Source organism: Phalacrocorax carbo, chromosome 6, assembly GCF_963921805.1.
Source record: "Phalacrocorax carbo chromosome 6, bPhaCar2.1, whole genome shotgun sequence".
NCBI classification, from domain to species: domain Eukaryota; kingdom Metazoa; phylum Chordata; class Aves; order Suliformes; family Phalacrocoracidae; genus Phalacrocorax; species Phalacrocorax carbo.
This window is the reverse complement of record NC_087518.1, coordinates 18,914,824-18,934,488: the sequence shown is the minus strand read 5'-3', so window position 1 is coordinate 18,934,488 and position 19,665 is coordinate 18,914,824. Positions and strand designations below refer to the sequence as shown.

Here is a 19,665-nt window from a genome sequence, read left to right as displayed (position 1 = left end):
GATCACTTGAACTCCTGCATGTAGGGCTTGTATCATTTATGAAGAATATGTATGTCTCTCCTACAGGCCAAGGGATGGACTAGTGGAATCACTTTCATGTGAAGTTGTTTTATCTTCCATTATGTTAGCCACAGAAGTCCACTTATCTGCAGAAATTGTGGATTTGCACATGCAGTTGTGTATCATACGTACTCAACATCAACATTTAGTTCTGTTCAACCTGTTATTTTTTCATATTGCTTGGTCTGGCTGGTTGGGAATGGAAGTTCTGTATAGATGCTAAAAATTTACATTTGAAGCTCCTTGAGATAGAAATGTGGGCAGAGGTTGCCTTATAAGAGAGCTATGGCTCTTCATCAGAGACAAAACCAAACAAGAAAAATCCATGGCTTGGAAAAAAAAAGTTAAAATAATGTTTGCCTAACAAAATAAAAGCTTTCATAGCAATTTCATAATTGTCACTGGTAGTTTTTCTGGGGTTGTGTGTTTCTTTGTCAGCCACTTAGGATCATTAAAAACAGAAATAAGAATAAATAAAGGCTTTACCACGTTGAAGTACTTAAAAGCTTGGGAAGTTTATAATTAAATCAGAGAGCATTAATTGCTATTTGCTTTAATGTCAGAGGTTTAAAATAGAGATGATGACAAGCATCTATCTTAGGAGAAATAACTGCCTGTACCATTAGGGCATTTTTTTGGTCAGATTTATGTAGATTTAATGTGTATCTACTAGGGTACAGTTTATGACCGTTTAAGCTGTTTAAATCAGCACTGTGACAACCCTGTTTATCTGCTTTTTTCCCACATGCCATGGTGCAATATTTCCACTCTTTTCCTTGCACTGGTACACATCTGACTCTTCAGGGAACTGAGTCAGAGAGCTAAACCATCAGAAAATTCACCATATGTAGAAAAATAAATAGTTCCTCGAGATCAGTCCTCAGACTTGGGTGTCTAAGGGATTAGGTAAGCACCAGTGCCCAGGGAAGGGAAAAAGGCAGGGAAAGAGCTGAGACATTGCAGAGCTACACCTTCTGACTGAGCTTTGAGACCTATTGCCCAAAGTCCTTCTTTCTGTTGCTTTGGCTTGAAGCCATTTAAAGATGTTTGAACAGGTTTATATAATGCTTATTTTAAATATAAAATTGGGTTTCCACTCAGAGAAAAACCACTTTGTGTATCTGTTATGGCTATAGGTAGGTACTTGTAATTATGTCAAATACTAGATTTTATTTCTTCCTAATAGCTGTCTGGTTTTTCTTTTGTAATCTGTTCTCCTCTCCTGTTTTAATGTCCTTTTAAGGATAAGCGGTCTATGCGGTCGAGATGATGTGGGGTGTTATATTCACTCTCATGAAATGTGTCTTATTGACTTCCAAAATGAACCTGGTTTTATTTTAGTTATGAGGCTTCTGTGACTAAGCTCTTAAAATCAACAAATGAACTTGTTACATGTCTGTTGCTCAGATGTGGTCTGCGACTGACCCATTGTCATTTTGAGTTAGGAGATCTGAAATGCCTAAACTTGATAAGCAAGTATTTCTTCTGTGTGTGTGTATATAAAAGCCATGTATGGAATTACGTAAGTCCTCTTTACGTAGTTGTTCTTTCCAATATGAAATCGTTTTATTTGTGACTTTTCTATATCTTTATTAATGTGCCGTCCTGAGCTTAGCAGGTTTGGTTTTTTAACCAAACTATCGTAAGGACTATTAAAAAGCACATTGTAAATCAGTGTTTCCATTAATTGTGTGGGAAAGGCTTCTGGTATAAAGAGAACTAGATATCACATGGGAAGTTATTAGTAAAGGCTGTGCAGTAAGGTTATACCCTGCGTAAGAAATCTGTCTAAAAAGGACAAGTTGCGTTGGATTGTTTGCTGCCCTCCTCTGTTAAGTACTACTGTTTCTGAAGTTAAAACCCTCATATCACCATTTTATTTAAAAATTTTCACTTTGGCCCCAAGAAAACTCTTGTATTATTTTTCATAAGATTCTTTAAAATAATTGAGTGGAGGAGGGGACTAAAATGCAGTCCTGTGGGGTTGCAAGTGTGTTTAGACTTAGTATTTCGAAGTTAAATATGGATGTTTAGCATACATGGGTGGTGAGGTGTCTGCTTGTTGAAAGGTATCAGAGATTTTTGGCATTTTATCTGTAGTAGCAAAGTCAAGTCTTGAGCTTTGAGATCAGTGTGAGTTTGTTTGCAAGTGTGGGAAAACAAAGAGTCTGCCCCCCCCCAAAAAAAAGTGTCATGTGATTGAGCGATGATGTTTGTGTTTCTAGAGCCTAAATAATCATTTGTCTCAAGTTAATTCTCACTGTGAGCTCATTTCCCTTCTTAGCTCTATTACTTGATCCCTGGTGATTCACTACTTGAAGCTGTCACAAATATAGCGGTGTCCTGGTGTTTTTAAAAGCCTCTTCTTCATATGGAGGATAGTTTTTAAGCATAAAAGCTTCAAGGAAAGAGTGGATACCAAAATACTAGCATTCATAAAGAGTTACTGTTTGTACAAAAAAAACAGCAGAGCACGCTGATGTATGAAAAAAGTATCCTGATGCTTCCTCAAGGGCTTTTTTATGTCAGAATTTAAGTTTATTAGATTTATCTTCATATTCTATATTTTCAGATTCATTACCTCAGCAGCTGGGTTTTAAGAGAAGTGCAGATCAGTTAATATATTTGTGTGTAAAGAGGAGCAGTTATGATCTGTACCGAAAAGAATGTCCCCTGCATTCTCCTTCCCTTCTTGCCTTAGGCTACTTTAGCTGCTGCAAGCAAAAAACAGGTGACTAAATCCCTCTTGGTGACAATTAACTCTATTGGCAACTAAATTGTGCCGAGGTCTCTTTGCTTGTCTTTGCTTCTCAGATGGCAAAGCTTAGAAACTGTATTTGATGCATCTGTTTCCTCTAGCTCTTCATTTGCAATTTGCAGAGCAACTTAACTTATAGAGTAGTTGCACTTTAAAACTTTTGAAAATGTATTTGGGATTTGTTCTGTGAGTTGGCATCTTAAGAAAATTTCTCAGGATTTGAAGAACAGAGAAGTTACAGGCTAGAGGAACTGCAGGTATTTTATTCAAGAGCTGTCTATAAATGTGTTTCTACAAAGTGGCTGATGAAAGTAGTATACACTAGTATGGACTAGTTTTTCATTGCCCAGCGTTTTCAAAAAATGCTCCTACAGTTGTCATCACTGAGGATTTAAACTTTTTCAGTTTCAGTCTTAACATGCTCTTCTTGCAGGAACAAGGTATCTACTGATTTGCCAGTTTATTCTAGACATGTAATTTATACATGACAGGTATAAAATCAGAATTCAAGAGAGCACGTCAGAGACTTTAGAAAGTAAATTAGAGCTTAATAGCTTCAACATTAAAGTTCTAATTGAGTTTGTGTACTGAATCTTTAAATATACAAATGTCCCAAATATTCTTGGGAACACCTCCTGGCTGTGGTGATATTATTAAACTACTTTTTTCATTTGAATTGTATAGCTTATAAAATTGTAGAAAAAAATTTGTTGGAAAGGATTTCCAGAGGTTGGAATTTTGAATTTCAACCTCTTGCTCAAAGCAGGGTTAACTTGAAAGTTAGAGGGTAGTTCAGGGCATGGTCCAGACCAGTTTTTAATTTATCCAAGGTCTGATCTTTACAACCTACTCTAGTGCTTAACCGCTCTCATTGTGAAAGCTTTTTTCCTTTATGTCAGAACTGCATGTCCACCCATCCAGTCTATATCTCCCCAACTTTTCTACAAGGATGCTACTAGGAGACTGTCAGAATCTTAGTAAAGTCAAAGTAGACAGCATCCCTCTTCTCCCCACTTGTAATTAGAGCTGAGAGATAATTTTGTAGATGCTGGAGGATACACAAAAATCGTCAAGTAGAATTTAATATATACAACTTCTAATTTCAGTCATGTACCCCCCCAAAAAAAACCACCCACCAAAAGCAGCACCCCTCCCCACAAAAACATAATGGAACAAAATGTTCATTGGTGATAGTGCACAACACTTTAATACAGAGTTTCACAATTTTTGGACATAAAAAATCTCATCTGGCAAAGTTGGGATAGATGCAAAATTGCTATAGCTGTCTTTGCTTTTAGGTATTAAATACAGATTGGAAAAGAGCTTAGAATAAACTGGTAAAGTTTCAATGGTAAATCTTTAGCTAAATCTAGATTGGTTTTTTCTATATTTGGTAGCTAATGAAGAAAACTTGAGAATGCTAATAATGTGGAGTATAGAAATTCTAAAATTTAATTCTCAAATTTAATTGGGGCCTTGTATCTTCAGAAGAATCATGGTTGCTCAACTTTGAATTACTGGTGTTTCCCCTTGAATTTTCTAACTTTTTTTTACAACAGAATCCATAAACTGCAGTATATAACTGTAAAAATTGAGCATTTTAACCATTTTTGTCTTGGACTACTGAGTGTGGATCGCTAGCTCCTACTGTAAAACCTGTTTAGGAATTTTTCTTTGTTTTGGACTGCAGACTAATTTATCAGTTTCTCTTTGTAGCATTTAAGCAGCAAACAATAAGTCTTAAAGCTATTACCAAGTATTAATACAGAAAACCTTTCAGAAATATTTCAGAAAAGGAAGTAGCAACTATCCATTATGCATTAAAAGTACATAAAGGCATCTGAATTTCCATTGCCCATTATTAACCCCCAGGCTAAAAGTTTTAAGCTGCCTTTGAAGATGTTGCAGAAGACTGTGGTGAAGACTAAAGAGCTAACACCCCCCTCCAAAGCTTCCTTTTGGTTTCCAGTGAAGTGCTGCTTTAAGCTCACCTTCAAAGCTTGTTAGGCATACCAGTCCTCTCTCTCCCTTTTTTTTGCTTTTTTCTCTCTTTGCTTTCTTAGAGTATAATAGTTCTGTTGCTTCAGTTATGATTGGTTAGTTATGGTAACTAACTTTGTAGACAGCAAAAATATGTTTAAGGGAGAATGGCAGAGATCATTATGTTTCTACTTAGAGTGAAAGGAAAGCTGGTTTTCCCCAGCTATGTTTCCCTTAAGCTTTCCCTTTTAAGAAGCTCAATACTTCATGACAGAGTCTCAAAAATAACAATTTGATGAGAAACAAATGTAATGCAACTACATCTCTTGCTTTGATTAGATTATGTAAAACAGTGAGCATATAACCAGGTGCTGCTGAAACAGGTAAAGTCCTGTTGTATTCAGTTTATAACTGATATTTTTGAAAGTTGGGGTGAGGCTGAAGGAGGGGAAGGAGCAGCATTAAGGAAATCGGAGAAGGCACTTTAAGAGGATGTTGCTGCCCTGCTGCTTCTAATACTGCTTTTCCAAAATGTTTACTGTGAAGAAAAATCAACCCTATACATATATTGAACCCCTCTTCTTCCTTGCAGGTGACCCAGTGCGGTGCAGTGCTTGGGTGGGCCAGTGTGCTCTGTACATAATGATAATGACATTTGAGAAAACCATCATCATTATAGTGCTTCTTATACCTCAGTGGAAAGAGGTTTGTATTTTTACAGCATTTTACAAACAAATTAATTTCAGGTGGGACCTGTAAAGCAGTAGACTTCTAATCGTGTTTATTGGTTTGTCTCAAGCATCGTAACTGGTCTGCAGTCAATGCTGTTTAACTCTAGTAGTGGTATGATCTCTTAGCTTGATTAATATACTGCTAATTAGGCTTTCTGGCATCCATTGCCAGGAATATCCTATCGTATTTTGGAGGGCTTTTATATAATGCAAATATAAATTATTCTATCTCCTTTTCTGAGTGCTCTTGAAGCTAAGTGGTTCTTCCTTTTCTCAATTCTTTAACCCTTACTTGAAGCTGTTATGTATTGCTTTTCATAGTATTTAAGAATTTTCTTTGCCTGACCTTGTTGATAGATCCAAACTGTAGAATTTTTAGTAACTTGCAATGGCTTAGTGAAGCCATTGCTGTGACTGTATAAATACTTATTTTGACAGAATCTGTGCAATGTAATAAAGTGATGGTGCAAGGTGTTATAGCCCGTTAAAACCAGTTAGTCCCTATTCTATGCTCTTGACTACTTTGGGAACTCTGTCTTCTTACTGTGTATTTTGTGAAACTCTGGTCTGTTTAAATTTCATAAAGATGGAACTTAAAGCATGTTCCTGGGGAGCATGGAGCTCTAAAATGTTCAAGATGATTCTAACACAGCACTTCAGACTGTAAACAAAAAGGACAGAGATGAGTTTCTTGCCAGCCCCGCTTACTTATCTGTAGTAATTTATAAGTTGTCCTAAGTACTTTCCTCTTCTACAAAGCTGTCCTTTTTTGGATCATATGAACTATTTCTGTAGTGTTATCTAGTACATGAACAATTGCACTTAATAATCCAGTTATGTGCACATGCTGCCATGATCTGAACTTAATCCTTTTCTTTTCACAGGTAGTTTTATTGAATCCTATAGAGAACCCCCAGTTGGAGCTGGCTATCGTCATGCTGATAGTTCCCTTCTTTGTTAATGTTAGTACAACTTGTGTGCTTCTGTGAGATGTTTACTTGGGTATCTTTCTGCCATGTGTTAATTAACATTAGTCCTTAAAGCACAGTGTACCTTGGTGCTTAAGTTTAATTTTTAAAGAGGAAGGGTTTTAAAGAATGTCTGGATATGTAGATTTTACAAAGCTGAAATCCATATCGAGCTAAGTAACCAGGCTTGGGAGAAGTGCAGAAATGCCTCATAGACCTCTTTGGGCTGATGACTTCAGTAGATTGAATGTAATACTGAAATATTGACACTGAGATTATAAAATTACAATGAAATTTACTTTAGGAAACGTTGGTCTAAGGATAGCTGTACTGTGAAGTATCCTATGTCTGACCATAGCTAATAGTGGCTGGCCTATGGTGGAGCAGAGGAAAAGGGCAAGTGTGCAATCATCCTTCCCAAAGTATACTCTTTCAGTAATCTGGGAGCTAGGGACTAGAGCCAGAGATAGTGGGTGCCCTTGCATTTAATAACTGCTGGTGATTTTTTTTTTTTCCTTTCATTAATTTGTTCAACCATGAATTTTATCCTTTGAGAAACAAAAGTCTGTTGCACCAAGATGTCTGCTTAAACCGCTCACATTTCTACATGAAGAGTTACTATATTATCACTCTGAATAGCAGCTACTTCTCTTCTACAAAGGAATAAAGTAGTTATGTTGTAGAGCATTCATGCAGTGTGTAATAAGGCATGTGACTGTGTGCCTATAAAAGATTTTACCTGTTTGGTCACCGCAGAATTATTGCCGTTTTCCTAATTCTGTCCAAATACTGACCAAATGAACGTATACTACTCTGAGGAAAACTGAACTGTCCCTTCCCACTTCTCTTCAACAGGCATTAATGTTCTGGGTAGTAGATAATTTTCTTATGAAGAAAGGGAAGACAAAAGCTAAACTTGAAGAAAAGGAAGCAGGACAAGATTCAAGAAACGGAAGTAAAGTCCGATACAGGAGAGCAGCATCACATGAAGAATCAGAGTCAGAAGTAAGTATGTAGAGTTAATTATTGCAATTAATGCAATATCAATCCAGTTAATCACTCATGCCATTGATTTAATTGTAATACTGCCAACTTAGTTTTGATTTTCATTGCATGTGCCTCTAACAGTAGTTCCTAGCATTGGCAGCTGAAACACAGTTAAGAAAAATGGCATTTTTGCACCACTCATGATAGTTCATTTCCTTTCAGATGGGCAGGAACACATAATATATTTAAATATCACAGGTGAACTGTTACAAATGCTTCTAAAAAAAACCCACACAGAATACAAAACTAATAGACAATTTTAATTCAAAAAGAGTTTAATAGCTTAAAGTGAGAGAAAGATGGTAGAGACAACTGGCCTGATTTTGGAGAAGTGTGTACATCCTTGCTTTAGCATAATTTTATTCTAAATTATATTAAGCAGGCAGTTTTCAGTTCACCTGAAGAATGGGTGGTATCTTTGAAGGTAAATTGTTTTAGCTTGAGTTAGTTAATGTAACTTTTCTGCATTATAGACAGTGTACCATATGTATGGGATTTTCTTTAGTAAAATGGCCGCCATATTACCAGTGTGGATAGAGAGCTTAGGTGCTCGCTCTCGTTTTAACAGCATGCCACACCCACTGTTCTGAAGGTGCTGGAATCACTTCTTTGGGCTTAGAGTCAGTGATTGTAGTAGAGATTAATGCGCATGCATCCTTCTTCGAAATGTACTGGAGGTTCCAGAGAGGATGTTTGATAGCACTGCCAGTAAATCCAGGTGATGTTCTGTAAGCTTTTTCTTGAGCAAATAAGGGTTTTTGCAAGCATAATAAAAGTAAAAGATTGGAAGTAGAATGAAAAAAGAGTGTGACTTTGGTCCATGTTACTCAGAAGTCGTAATTTGTTTTTAGATCCTTATTTCAGCAGATGATGAGATGGAAGAATCAGAAGCTGAAGAGGACCTGCGTAGACTGACCAACTTAAAGCCCATTAAGAAAAAGAAGCATCGTTTTGGTCTGCCTGTATGACACATTCCCTGGCCTGTGTATTTGCAGGTTTTATGGCAAAAACTTCAGTCAGTGGGTTTTAATGTTGCAATTGCATCTCCAGTTTCATACAAACTGACTTAAAAGCAAGGTCTACCAACAGGATGCAAATGGTTGGAAGACTTCCAGTTCAGTTGCACTACAGACACACTGACCAATTATGCAAGAATGTCTTTTCATCATGTGTGAAAAAGTGCTGTTAAGGATGAGTCACTGAGGGGATTTGTATCTGACGTTTCAGAGAAGATCATAGAAAACAGATACAGCAATCTTTCACTGTTGTTACTGATGATACAGTTTAAGATGTTCTCAAAAAGGAATCAACTAAGTTAAAGGAGTGTGTTTTATTACTAAAAATGGCTTTTGCAGCATAATTCCTAGAGCAGAATAGATTATGGTTACAAGCTGTAACTTAACATTATTTTTTTAAGTACAAATGTTTACTTGCTACCGGGTACCTATGGAACTAATAGGTGGAACAAAGATTTTTTCCAAGTCTCCTCAAATCTATTTGACTATTTTATATTTAAGTTATATTTTCATACAGTTGTATTTAAAGATTCTCGTTGTCAGAGAAAAGGGTGCAGTTCCCTTTTTTGTGCAGAACAGGTCAAAAGATTCGTAGTTAAAATCTTATTTATCCTTGTGTCCTGGTTTAAGACAAAGGGATTGCAAAGGGAAGAAGCTCTCTGTCGCTGCTGAAGTCACCAAATATCACTAAAAATGCAGTCCTAAGTCTGCTTTTGACCACATAATTTGAAAATACCTTTTTTAATAGGAGGTGGTGTTTGCATATTCGACAAATGTGCACTTTAGTGTATAGCAAAGATCTGTTGTGATATGTTATTGTGAAATAATTATCTATGGATGACTCTAATTCTGTTTCTGCAAGTCTCTTGTGCATACCTCTCAAATGACCCAAAAGAAACGGAACATTTCTTACACTTTTCCTCATATAGGGCCTGTGGTACAGGACCGTGATCTGATTGAAGCAGTTGTGCTACAGTGTTGCAAATAATTCTGCCCCTTGTTTTTTCTTGGAAAAACAATCTTCTATTTAATGTGATTAAAAAAAAAAAATCTCCTCTTTAATTTCCATTAAGTCTGGTTATCCTTTCGTATTTAAAAACAAAGCAAAACCAAGAGGTATAACACAGTTGTTACTACAGAATTTTTGTGATTCTCAGTGTCTTGTCTTCTGATAATTGACAACATGTGCTGATCTGAAACCTAGCATACGTGTTTTCAGTGACATCCCTTTGCTTTGCGTATTTTCTAAATGATTGTTTCCAACAGCTTTCCTTCCTTAGTTAAACATTGTGCAGGACAAGGCAATGTGTTAAAGAGGTGACAACAGACCTTAATTGCAAATCTGTTGTGGTATCTGGACATCAGAAATGTTCCAAGCCTTAAACCAAACAGTTTCATTGGAAAACTGCTCCGAACTTTTTAAGGTATTTTTACATTTTTTTATAGATTTACTAGGTCTTAATGTGATTTATTATCCAGGCCACTTAAATGGGGTTCTTGGGCCTTAGTAAATACTGAACTGTGCGCTCCCGTATTTATTTTCACTATTCCAGCATTCCTTTTCACTGCTTGGCTGCTGAGGTGAACACAATGTTCTGAGTCTTCAGGTACACCTTGGCATGTCCAGCTGGTTAGAAGGGACATTTTACCAAACCTAACGTTTGTGAGTTTAGTTGAGCCACTGACCTCTATTACTGTGCACTGAAATGCAATAACTGCAATAAGTTTAAGTACTAGTGTTTCTTTTAGACTAAATCTAGAAACTAATAACAGTGGAAGTTAAACTGAGCTTTTCTGAAATTGGGGTGGGGGGGGAAGTCCCTAATCAGTGTTGCCTCAGTTTTAGGTTTTGGGGTTGTTTTTTTTCATTGATTGTGTGACTTGCATCTTCTCTTGACTATTTACCACTGGGTGGGCGCGTATCTCCAAAAGCACAGTACTTCAAGGAATTAATTTTCATCAACTGAATGGTCTCATACAGCTCACTTCCAAAAGGATTTAAGAGCTACAACTGGCTCTTGTCACAAGTGTCAGCATTTATTTTTTAGCGTAGGATTTGTTCTATTTCAGATAGTGAAATAAAGCTATTCAACATGTGCTACATACCACTGCACATCCATCACTATCCTCATCAACCATCAGAGATAACTGAGCAGCGCACACAAATTTAACTGTACAAGCTTTCATTTTATCTTCCTTTTCCCTCCTTTTCTCCAGTTACTTAAATTATCAAAATTATTTCTATTTCTAGTCTAGTGTTTAGTCAGTGAGGTGTCAGTATAAAATTATGGCCTTAATCATGTAAAACATTGATTTTTAGCAGACCTCAAACTTACTGACCAAGTACAAAACAGTGTAAAGCACTATGGAGCAGTTTCTTGAAGATGGTTATAGCAAAGGTATATAAATGCCTCATTTTTCCTGTCTTAAGTGCTTAAATGTCACTTGGTTTGAGATTTTGGTATGCCTAGCAAGATGATGTAGTAAAGCACTATGAGCCAAAGAGACAGAAGTGTATTAAATACCACAGTAGGAAGAGGAGGAACGTATCTTCAGAGGGGAAAACCAGCTCTAACTTTCTCCACTAAGATAAAAATTTTATTCAGTCTTAGCCAAATAACAAAATTTTTTTCTATTCATTCTTTGTTATCATGTGAAAGAGACGGAAAATGTAAAATTGTTAGTTCTCTTTCTAAGATGAAAATTGGAATTCTTGCAATAGGCACAAGTAGGACAAGTGCTGTTGTCTGTGAGCTTGTATGTGTGAGGAGGCAGTATGTGCCTAGTGCTTCACTGTGTCTTACTGTTCATTGAAATGTATTGGCAGTACAGTCTGAAATAAATTTTCCATAAAGAGTTGATCCAGTAATAATATTACAACATGACGACGTTTGCATTATCCTCAAATTGGCACTCTAAATTTTTACATGATAAATATTCTTTATGCCAACTCATAACAAAGGTTTAATTCGGGTTGTGCTTAAAAAAGTGATTCTGTTTAATGAAAATAAGCTATGTTGTATATGCCAAAGTAAGAGAAAGGGATGGTAACTCACAGAAGAGAGGCAGCAGTATCAGTGGAGATCTGTTAATTGTTTCTGGTATCTGACCTGTGAATAATCTGCATAAATTTAAAACACTGGCTTTGTCTAGTAAGTGATTTTCAAGTTCTGGCTTTAAAATGTTCAGGTCCCCTTGTCTTACTTTAGGTAAATGCTGTATGTTAACGTTGCTAACTAAAATGTACTATAGCTTTTCTTCAGGGAAAAACTCAGAAATTGAGTTGCAAATTAGAGCAATGCAAAGTGATCCCCTCCAGCAGGTGTCTGCTCTGCTTCCAGCTGTGCCTGAGGAGGGAGGCAAGGGCTGTCATGATCTGCTGACAGCTGAGCATCACAAGGAATTTCTGCCACTGTGCTTGACTAACACGTTTGCAAACTTTGCTGTGCTTTTACAGGAGAAGCCAGTAATGAAAGCGAATAAATTCAGCCACATCAAGTCAGAGTAGACCTACAGCATAGGCGTGCAAACTTTTTTAGGTAAAGCTTCCAGTTCAAGTACTGAAAATGACTGCTATGGTTTTACAAAGTAAAACTGCAGTGTCTTTAAAAAAGGGACTATTTTGTAGGTGTGTTTTTGTCTTGCGTGGGTATCCATCTCAAACTGAATGTTGGGTTTGTCTGTAAGTGAATTCAGAGTCTAGCCTATGCGAGCAAAACCAACAGCTGTATTCTGCTGCCCTCTGTTTGGACTATTGTTTAATCAGTGGTGTTACCTTAAACTTCTAAGGGTATCTAATGTAATTACATTGTATAATGGTTTACAATAAAGTTTGACTTATTACAGATTTGTACACTTGTTTTATACTTGTTCTGTTTAAAAGTGTGTGTTTCAATGTTTATAATGCACCATTATGTGAAGCAAGTTTTGCTGCTGGAGTTTAACTTCAGAACTGCAGCTTTTTGCTCTCTCATGTTGGTATTAATTTCAATATATTCATTTACTTTAATAGCAAGTCCCATTTGAGTTGCAGGGACCACTATTCTTAAGTAGCAAATTTTGTTTACGACTGTAGGAATCCTTGCAAGCTCCTCTTGGATTTATTCCCTGCCATCTTGACTCTCCAGGTTCCCTGGAGGTACGGCAAGGTATCTACCATGAATTTTCCAGAGGGCTGGACAAACGAGAAGGACCATGTAGGATGAGAGCTGGCTCACTGTAAGGTGTAATGTGATGAAGTGCAGGTAATTGTTTGGGTTTTTTTGTGGGGGGCAGGTTTGTTTGCTTGGTCGGTTTGTTTTGGGGGTTTGTTGTTTTGGTTTTTGGTTTGGGTTTGGGTTTTTTTGTTAGGCTGCAAATGGTGAGAGGTTGATATCTTTATGCCAGAATAGAGCAGAAATCCTGTTCTTGGTAAGCTCCTGTTGCTGTCATCCTTTCCTGTCTTGATGGCAGCAGTTTAATGTCTTCTGCTGGGCTGGACCTGCACAATATTGATCCACTACTACCTCTAAGTCCTCTATAATGTCTGCCCGTTACTTTCATTACTTCCCACCTACTATGCACAAGAAACCCCATACCCACTGCATCTTTAAAGGGAATTCAGAGAATAATCTTCAACCTATCAAGCCTGTCAGTCCACTGAGGTATGATAGCAGTTTCCTGGAGAAGTCAAGTCTTTAAGATCTGTGTCCCCTAGAGATCACAGTGACCAGACGTGTGTACGTTCACTAAATTCTTGATGGTGATAGCCATATTTTAGCTGCAACAGTTCCTCAGCAAAGGACTCTTCCACACTCCATATTGTAGCGGAAGATGAAAGAGGGTTAATTTGCGTTTCTAATAGCCCCTGCTAAATAAATGAGCCTATCTTGTTTCATTGTCATTCACGTCTTGTCTAACAGATTTCAGGACCTCAGCCAGGTGAACAGGAACATTTCTACTCTGAAATGTAAGCAACTGTGGATTTAGGTAGATTTTTTTTTTTTTTTTGTAAGGAAAAACTAGCCCATGACCTGTAAGAGGAAATGGTGGTTTGGTTTTTGTTCAGCCTTGGTCTAGGAAATGTATGAAGAGAACAGAATTGTGCAGGCTGTGGGGGATGTCTAAGAAATTCAGGATACGCTGCCTACCTCTGAAGCGCCTCATCTCCTGCCCCCAAGTGACATGCAAGTGGAAGGTGTTTTGATTTTTTTTTTTATAAATTAGATGGCCATGAGAGCATAACTCTTTTGCTTTTGAGTAAGGAATACGTAGTAGCAATTAGGGTCTTGAAAAAAGGGTCTTGAATTCTAAATATTTGCTTTAAACATGCAGAATGTTATTTTCCTGTTGTAATATGTACCGCCAGAATGGTGATGCTTACAGGGCTGCATAGAAACATAGGAGAGCTGTACTTTGCACAACAGAAAAAAATTTCCTAAAGGTTTTCCTAAAGTCGGTGTTTTTTTCTTCTGCTTTATTACAGGTACTGCTGTTCTGCAGAAACATTTCCTCTAGTTTAGTAAATTGTGTGTTTAAAATAGAAATTCAACATAAGGAATGGCTAAGGATATAACATCCAAGCTGCTGCTTAACCTACAAATAAGTCCCCCAATAGTCATGTAAAGGAAAGCATCATCTTAGGCCTGGAAAGAGTTCAGCTTAAAGTCAAAATGGGCACCTGGAGGTCTGGTTCACAACCAACAAATCCCATAGTCCTGATCGTATGGCACTAGAGCTGTGGTATTGATGTAATGTTTCCATAATGAAAAATAGCAATTTTATTTTACCTCCCATGCTTCTCTGTAGCCTGAACAAAACAGGCGGAGCTTGAGAGAAGGCCGGGACATATTTCTATCACTACAACAGTCTGTTTCTAGTAAAAGAGGTTTGCAAGTCTGCCACATCTGCCTTTTGCACATTAACATACCTGGCTGGGGTCTTGGTTCTTTGTAGGTGTTGAGTGCGGTCACAGAAGCTGATTTTTTTTGCAGGATGCAAAGAATTAATGTGAAAAAACAAAAACAAGGGAAACAAACCCCCACCCAACCCTCTCCTGGTAATAAAAATTAGAGTTCATGCTTAGAGGTTTTTTTTTCCCTCTTAATTAAAAAATTTTTTAGAGAACAAATCTTAAGTTCTGGAAGAGGTTTTACTACTGTCAGCAGGTACAGTGGGGAACACTATTTATTCATGTCTAGGTAAGGTACTCCTATACAGATGACAGGTGAAATGATTAAATTTACTAATACCGCTGTAAGTAGACAGTGATTTTACACTCTCATTTGTGTAAGAGCCAGCATCAGAGCAAGCTCAGCAGTAGAACTGTAAGGGTAAAACCATATCCTGTTTTATTAGCTCTCCAATACACACAAAATACTCTTCTGTTAAAGATCCCTGTGCAAAAGTGATTTAGGGAACAATGTCATGCTTTGGATGTTAGGTTTATATAATCTTTAGAGAATGCATATTTTACTATACTGGAAAAGAAACACAGACTTTTTTTTTTCCCATTCGAGAGAATTCAGAGTCAATTTTCTGTCTGTAAGAGTTTTGCCTTTTCAAGTTATAAATAAAGCCCCAGTGGACTTCGTGGGAAGTTGTTTTGTAGTGGATCGGGCTTCCCCATGGTCCCACTGTGACAGCTGTCTGCTCTTGTCAGTCCCCAACTCCATCCGTCCCCAGGCACAGGGCACAGTAAATACTGCAAACCCTAGTCATGGCTAAGAATAAACGTTTGAACAACAGGCTCTGTCAGCCTGAATCATCCTGGGTTCTGGTTTGGGAAAATGACCAGCTAATGACTTCATGTTAGATGCTCTATATAAGTCGAGGAAAAAAACAGGCGTTTGCAGAGCGCACAGGCTGGATTTAATCAAAGCCGGGGAACGACCTTGGAAGGGATTACAGTCGAGTGAGCACTGCAGTTATGTCACAGGTACAGGGAGATTTGTTTGAGGCTGGCTTTTGTTAGAGTGGGGCACCCATGTTAGAGATTTAGATGGTTTGCTTGGAATAGCTTATTAGCAAGCTGTTCTCATTAACCACTGAATTTGGCTTTTCTGCTCTGAGACTTGTTTGATTATGTTTTGATTTAAATGCTCTGTTTATATATTTTATCACATAAGTTGTTAGGAGGGATTATTTGACGATAAAGGAAAGCAGCTGCCCTCTCCATGGTTGGTTAATTTAGTTTTAAAGTGTTCTGTTTTACCATAAATACTTTTATTTCTGTAGAAAGGGAAAAACATTGCCACTGCTCTGGTTGGGGTGTTTCACAGAAGGAGTGATTTCTGCTTTTCCAACATGCTTTCTCAGACAATGATCTGAAATTTTGGCAGTAGTTTTGAAAGGACGTGGCTACAATGAAGTGTGCTCCTGTGTAAACCTTAACACATTAACATGCATGACAGAAAATTGCAACTGTTAGGATACAATATTTGAGACTGAAATTTTGTATTACACACTTTTCATTTTGTAACTGATGGCTTGTCTTTACTGTGTTCCTCAATAATTGGTGGTTCAAAGCAATCTTAAAATGAGCTCAGAAATTTTGATGTTTTCACATAAGTGTTATGTTGTCAGCACAAGCTACCTGTGCATGGCAGAGCTCTGCCCAGCACAAGAGTTTTACATGGTGGGTGGGATGGAGGCTAAGAAAATGGGGACGGTAGAAGAGCACAGTCTTTCAACCACATAGAGCAACTCAGATCAGCTTATTTTTTTACTCCAAAGAAGAGGAGACTTTAAAAAACCCAGTCATATGTCTTGTAAAACAACAGTTTTTGACTTGTGACAGGAGTAGATAAAGCACAGGCTGCACTGCTGTGCCAGCTGGGAATGGCTCCTGGCAAACCCGCTTACAAATGCACTTGCGTTGGGAGCAATTGACAGTGTGTGGTTGCGACACTGGCAGCTACTGGTGCTGGCAGGTCCAGGGCTCACTTCTATGGCTCATGGTAACCTTTCTGTGCAGCCTTTTTGCTTTTTAGGTGGGGTCCAGCTAATCCACAGCAGCTGTCCTGCTGGAAAATCCTAGTGCATCTCAAGTGCCTCTTTCCTTACCCCATCCCCAAGACACATCCCTTCTCTTGGTGGAAAGAGGCCTCACAGTTATTGTCCCTTGCCGAAAACAGGGGAAGGACATTAGCAGGTTTCATATTCCTGTTAATAAAATAAGGGGTTTTTTTCCCCCTTTCTGTGTTGTAGCCAACACAGGTCTGTAGTGATTGTCTGTGTTGGCCGTGGGGCGTGTGGGACCATTCCCATCGCATGCCAATTTTCATTACAGATGGACAAACGAAACCCTGGCAGTAAGGATGTTTGGTTAACCATCTAACTGAACAAAAGCTGTCGTGAATTTTGAAGGTTTTGCTACCACCCTATTCCCCTTGCTTGCTTTGGCTTCTCATAGTGTGTTTTCTCCAGAGGTCTCGTGAGTGTTTTGTTTCCCACAACACATGCATATGGATTGACAGCAAGCTATTCTGAGCGTTCCCAGGAATTTACAGCCAGCAGGAAGCGTGCCAAAGGCTCCAGTGCAGCCAGCCTGCCCCTGCTCAGAGCTAGGCATGCATGAGCTGTGTCTGCTACTCCAGCTATTCGCAGGCCTTGAGGGATTTGTTTCCCTCCACAACTGTTTTTAGCTTTACAGGCAGTGACCTAGAAAAGTAGAAGTGGGCTCCACCTCTGCCAAAACCCAAGTATCAGAAGGCCCATGTATGTAGCAATTGTATGATAAGTTTCTCATTTCTGGTTCAGTGTGCAAATCTGGTAAAGTTGGAGTGTCTGGGTCTTTTTAATCACATCTCTTGTGCCCCTACACCCTGCCGTGAGGTCTGCCTGGTGGGACCTTGGCAACTGGTCCTTGAAATAGTAAACTGAAGAGGGAATGTTAGTGGTGCCACTGCTGCTGATTGATGTTGTGTCTGACTTTGAAGAGCTGATTTAAAGGTAAGGATAGGCTGATATGATCCTATGATATCCTGACTTTCTTTTAGCAAGATAAACTGTAAACAGATTAATTCTTGGATGTTCCAGTGCACCACCTGATGATGCATCTGTTTCTACATTAGATTTCCTTCTTTGGGTTCCGAGTCCAGTGTTTCAGGTGTGTTCAGCACACACTTGTAGACAACCCTGTTGAGTGCTCAGATACTTTTGTTCCCTAAATTTAAGATCAATAACTATGGGTAGCATTAAGTCCATTCCAACTAAATAAGATTTCAAAATCTCTCTGACCAATTTCCTAAAGAAGTAGCAAGTAGACTGAGGCACAAGCACAGTTTAGTAATGAATAGGGTTTTTTCCATCCCAAACATCGGACAGATTCTTAAATTACCTGTCTATACTTGCAGAAAGGGCCAGGCAGGGCTGGACAGAGAAAACTTAAAAGTAAATTAAAAAGAAAAATAAAAAAGCAATCTTTCAAAGATTTCTTTCTGTTTCTTTCAAAGGCTGCACAATCAGAAGACAATTTCAGAACCGAACAGTAGTAGTGGCAACAGATTTTTGGGAAGGCAGTGAAATCATGGTTGTGCAAAGATCTGGAGTAGCTGAGTGTGGAGTCTCAGAATTGAAATAACTGGGATATTGTAATGAAAACCTCTGTATATTAAGGCAGCTTTGTTCCCTGTGCTTCTGAACATGAAATACTGATGTGTGGGCAATACATTTGTTTCTTAGCCAGCCCCTGTGAAAAAGAAGCGTCCTCCCATTAAAGAAGAAGACCTCAAAGGAGCCAGGGGAAACCTTTCAAAGAACCGGGAAATTAAATCCAAAACCTACCAAGTGATGAAGCAGTGTGGTAAGCCTCCTTGATGGAAACAACTAAGCAGTCTTCCAAAATAAAACATCTACTTCATTGCTCTTTTCAGGTGAAAGGGGGTTACTTCTGGAACAGCAGCCAGCAGTATGCTCACTGACCCTTCCCTGGCTGTGTTGGGATTTTGCATCTGTCATCTTGACAGCACCAAGAGGTGCCAACAGGGCTCTGCTTGGAGTGATTGTTCTCTCTGTCTGGACAAAGCAGGAGGGAGAACCCTGACTTTGCCTTCTGAACCAGGGTTCAAACCAAGCCCCCCATAGCCAATGTCAATGACTGCCCAAGCTGAAGATTGGAGTCTTGGTCATGGGTTAGGGGATTTCTGGCCTCTCGGATGAATTTGATGTGTTTGAGATGAAGCAGAAGGGGGGGGGGGGAATAAAGGGCAGAAGGTGAGAGAGAATAGAGTGGCTGCTTGCACTGAACACCCCTGGTACTCTGGTTTTGTGTTGCTTTTCTACCACCAGTGGGGGAATATAAGAAAAAATGGTGAATTTTAACCCCTTTTCAGTATAATAGCCTGGACCTCAGTAGTTTCCAAGCTTCTAAAGCATCTGCAGGGATTTGGGGCCAGCCGATGGCAGTGACCACCTACAGGTGCTGTTAGCTGCCCTGTGCTTGGGATGGGAGTGCTGTGCTTTAAGGTTTGGGAAGTTGATGGGTGGATGAAATATATATCAAATGTGTATAATGTATTTCAGCAGCTCTAGTTTTACTCCCAAAATTTGGTGTGCTACCTCACTGATTGCCTCTCCCGGTTTTCTTTTCCAAGAACAAATGGGTTCTGCAGCACCATCCATATTCAGCCAAGATCGGACAGGGGGTGAAACAGTCTTTGAGAAACCAAAAGAAGGGCCGGCCAAGAGCGTCTTTGGCTGACGGCGGAGCTGGATGTCTCTTACCCACATGACTGTCATAACATTTTTCCCAAATCTTTGCCCCTTAAACTAAAGTCACTGTAAACCTAAGCAGCTAATTTCTGCTGTAAGTTATTAGGTAGGGAGTAGACTCATGTCAAAGGGTATGAACTTCCATGTTAATTTGTATTACATGCTTGCTTTCTATGTATTGAAGAGTGTTTGCTATAATGGTTTATTAAAAGAAGGTTGTTGGACACAGCTTGGCACACTGTGGTGACTAATTTCAATTTAAGCTTAGATTAATTCTGTGGACACTTTGGCATTGCAAGCTATGATCTAGTCTGTCAAATGCAAAGAATAAACATCCAGATGATACAGCTTTATTGTCAGTGCAATTTCTTCACACCCCTCACCAAGAGGGAGCTGAGGAAGGGCTGGTCGAA

General features: G+C 38.6%; 1 protein-coding gene across 6 annotated transcripts in view; it reads left to right on the top strand.

The window, feature by feature from the left end:
• Positions 1-19,599, top strand: part of LOC104051543 (store-operated calcium entry regulator STIMATE) — a 45,095-nt gene extending 25,496 nt beyond the window's left edge. Inside the window, exons 5-11 of one of the 6 annotated variants that reach the window (XR_010373341.1) lie at positions 5,391-5,503; positions 6,414-6,491; positions 7,353-7,502; positions 8,396-9,984; positions 12,688-12,804; positions 18,224-18,516; positions 19,135-19,599. Coding sequence is in view for 3 of the 6 variants with exons in the window: in XM_064454036.1 (XP_064310106.1) it covers positions 5,391-5,503; positions 6,414-6,491; positions 7,353-7,502; positions 8,396-8,506; positions 17,812-17,827; positions 18,228-18,344; positions 19,135-19,241 (692 nt within the window). In the remaining 3 variants the exon portion in view is untranslated. Of the gene's footprint in view, positions 1-5,390; positions 5,504-6,413; positions 6,492-7,352; positions 7,503-8,395; positions 12,414-12,687; positions 12,805-17,811; positions 17,828-18,223; positions 18,517-19,134 lie in introns of those variants that run through there. The other 5 variants (XR_010373339.1, XM_064454036.1, XR_010373340.1 and 2 more) reach the window with 5 other exon arrangements.
• The last annotated feature ends 66 nt before the right edge of the window (positions 19,600-19,665 follow it).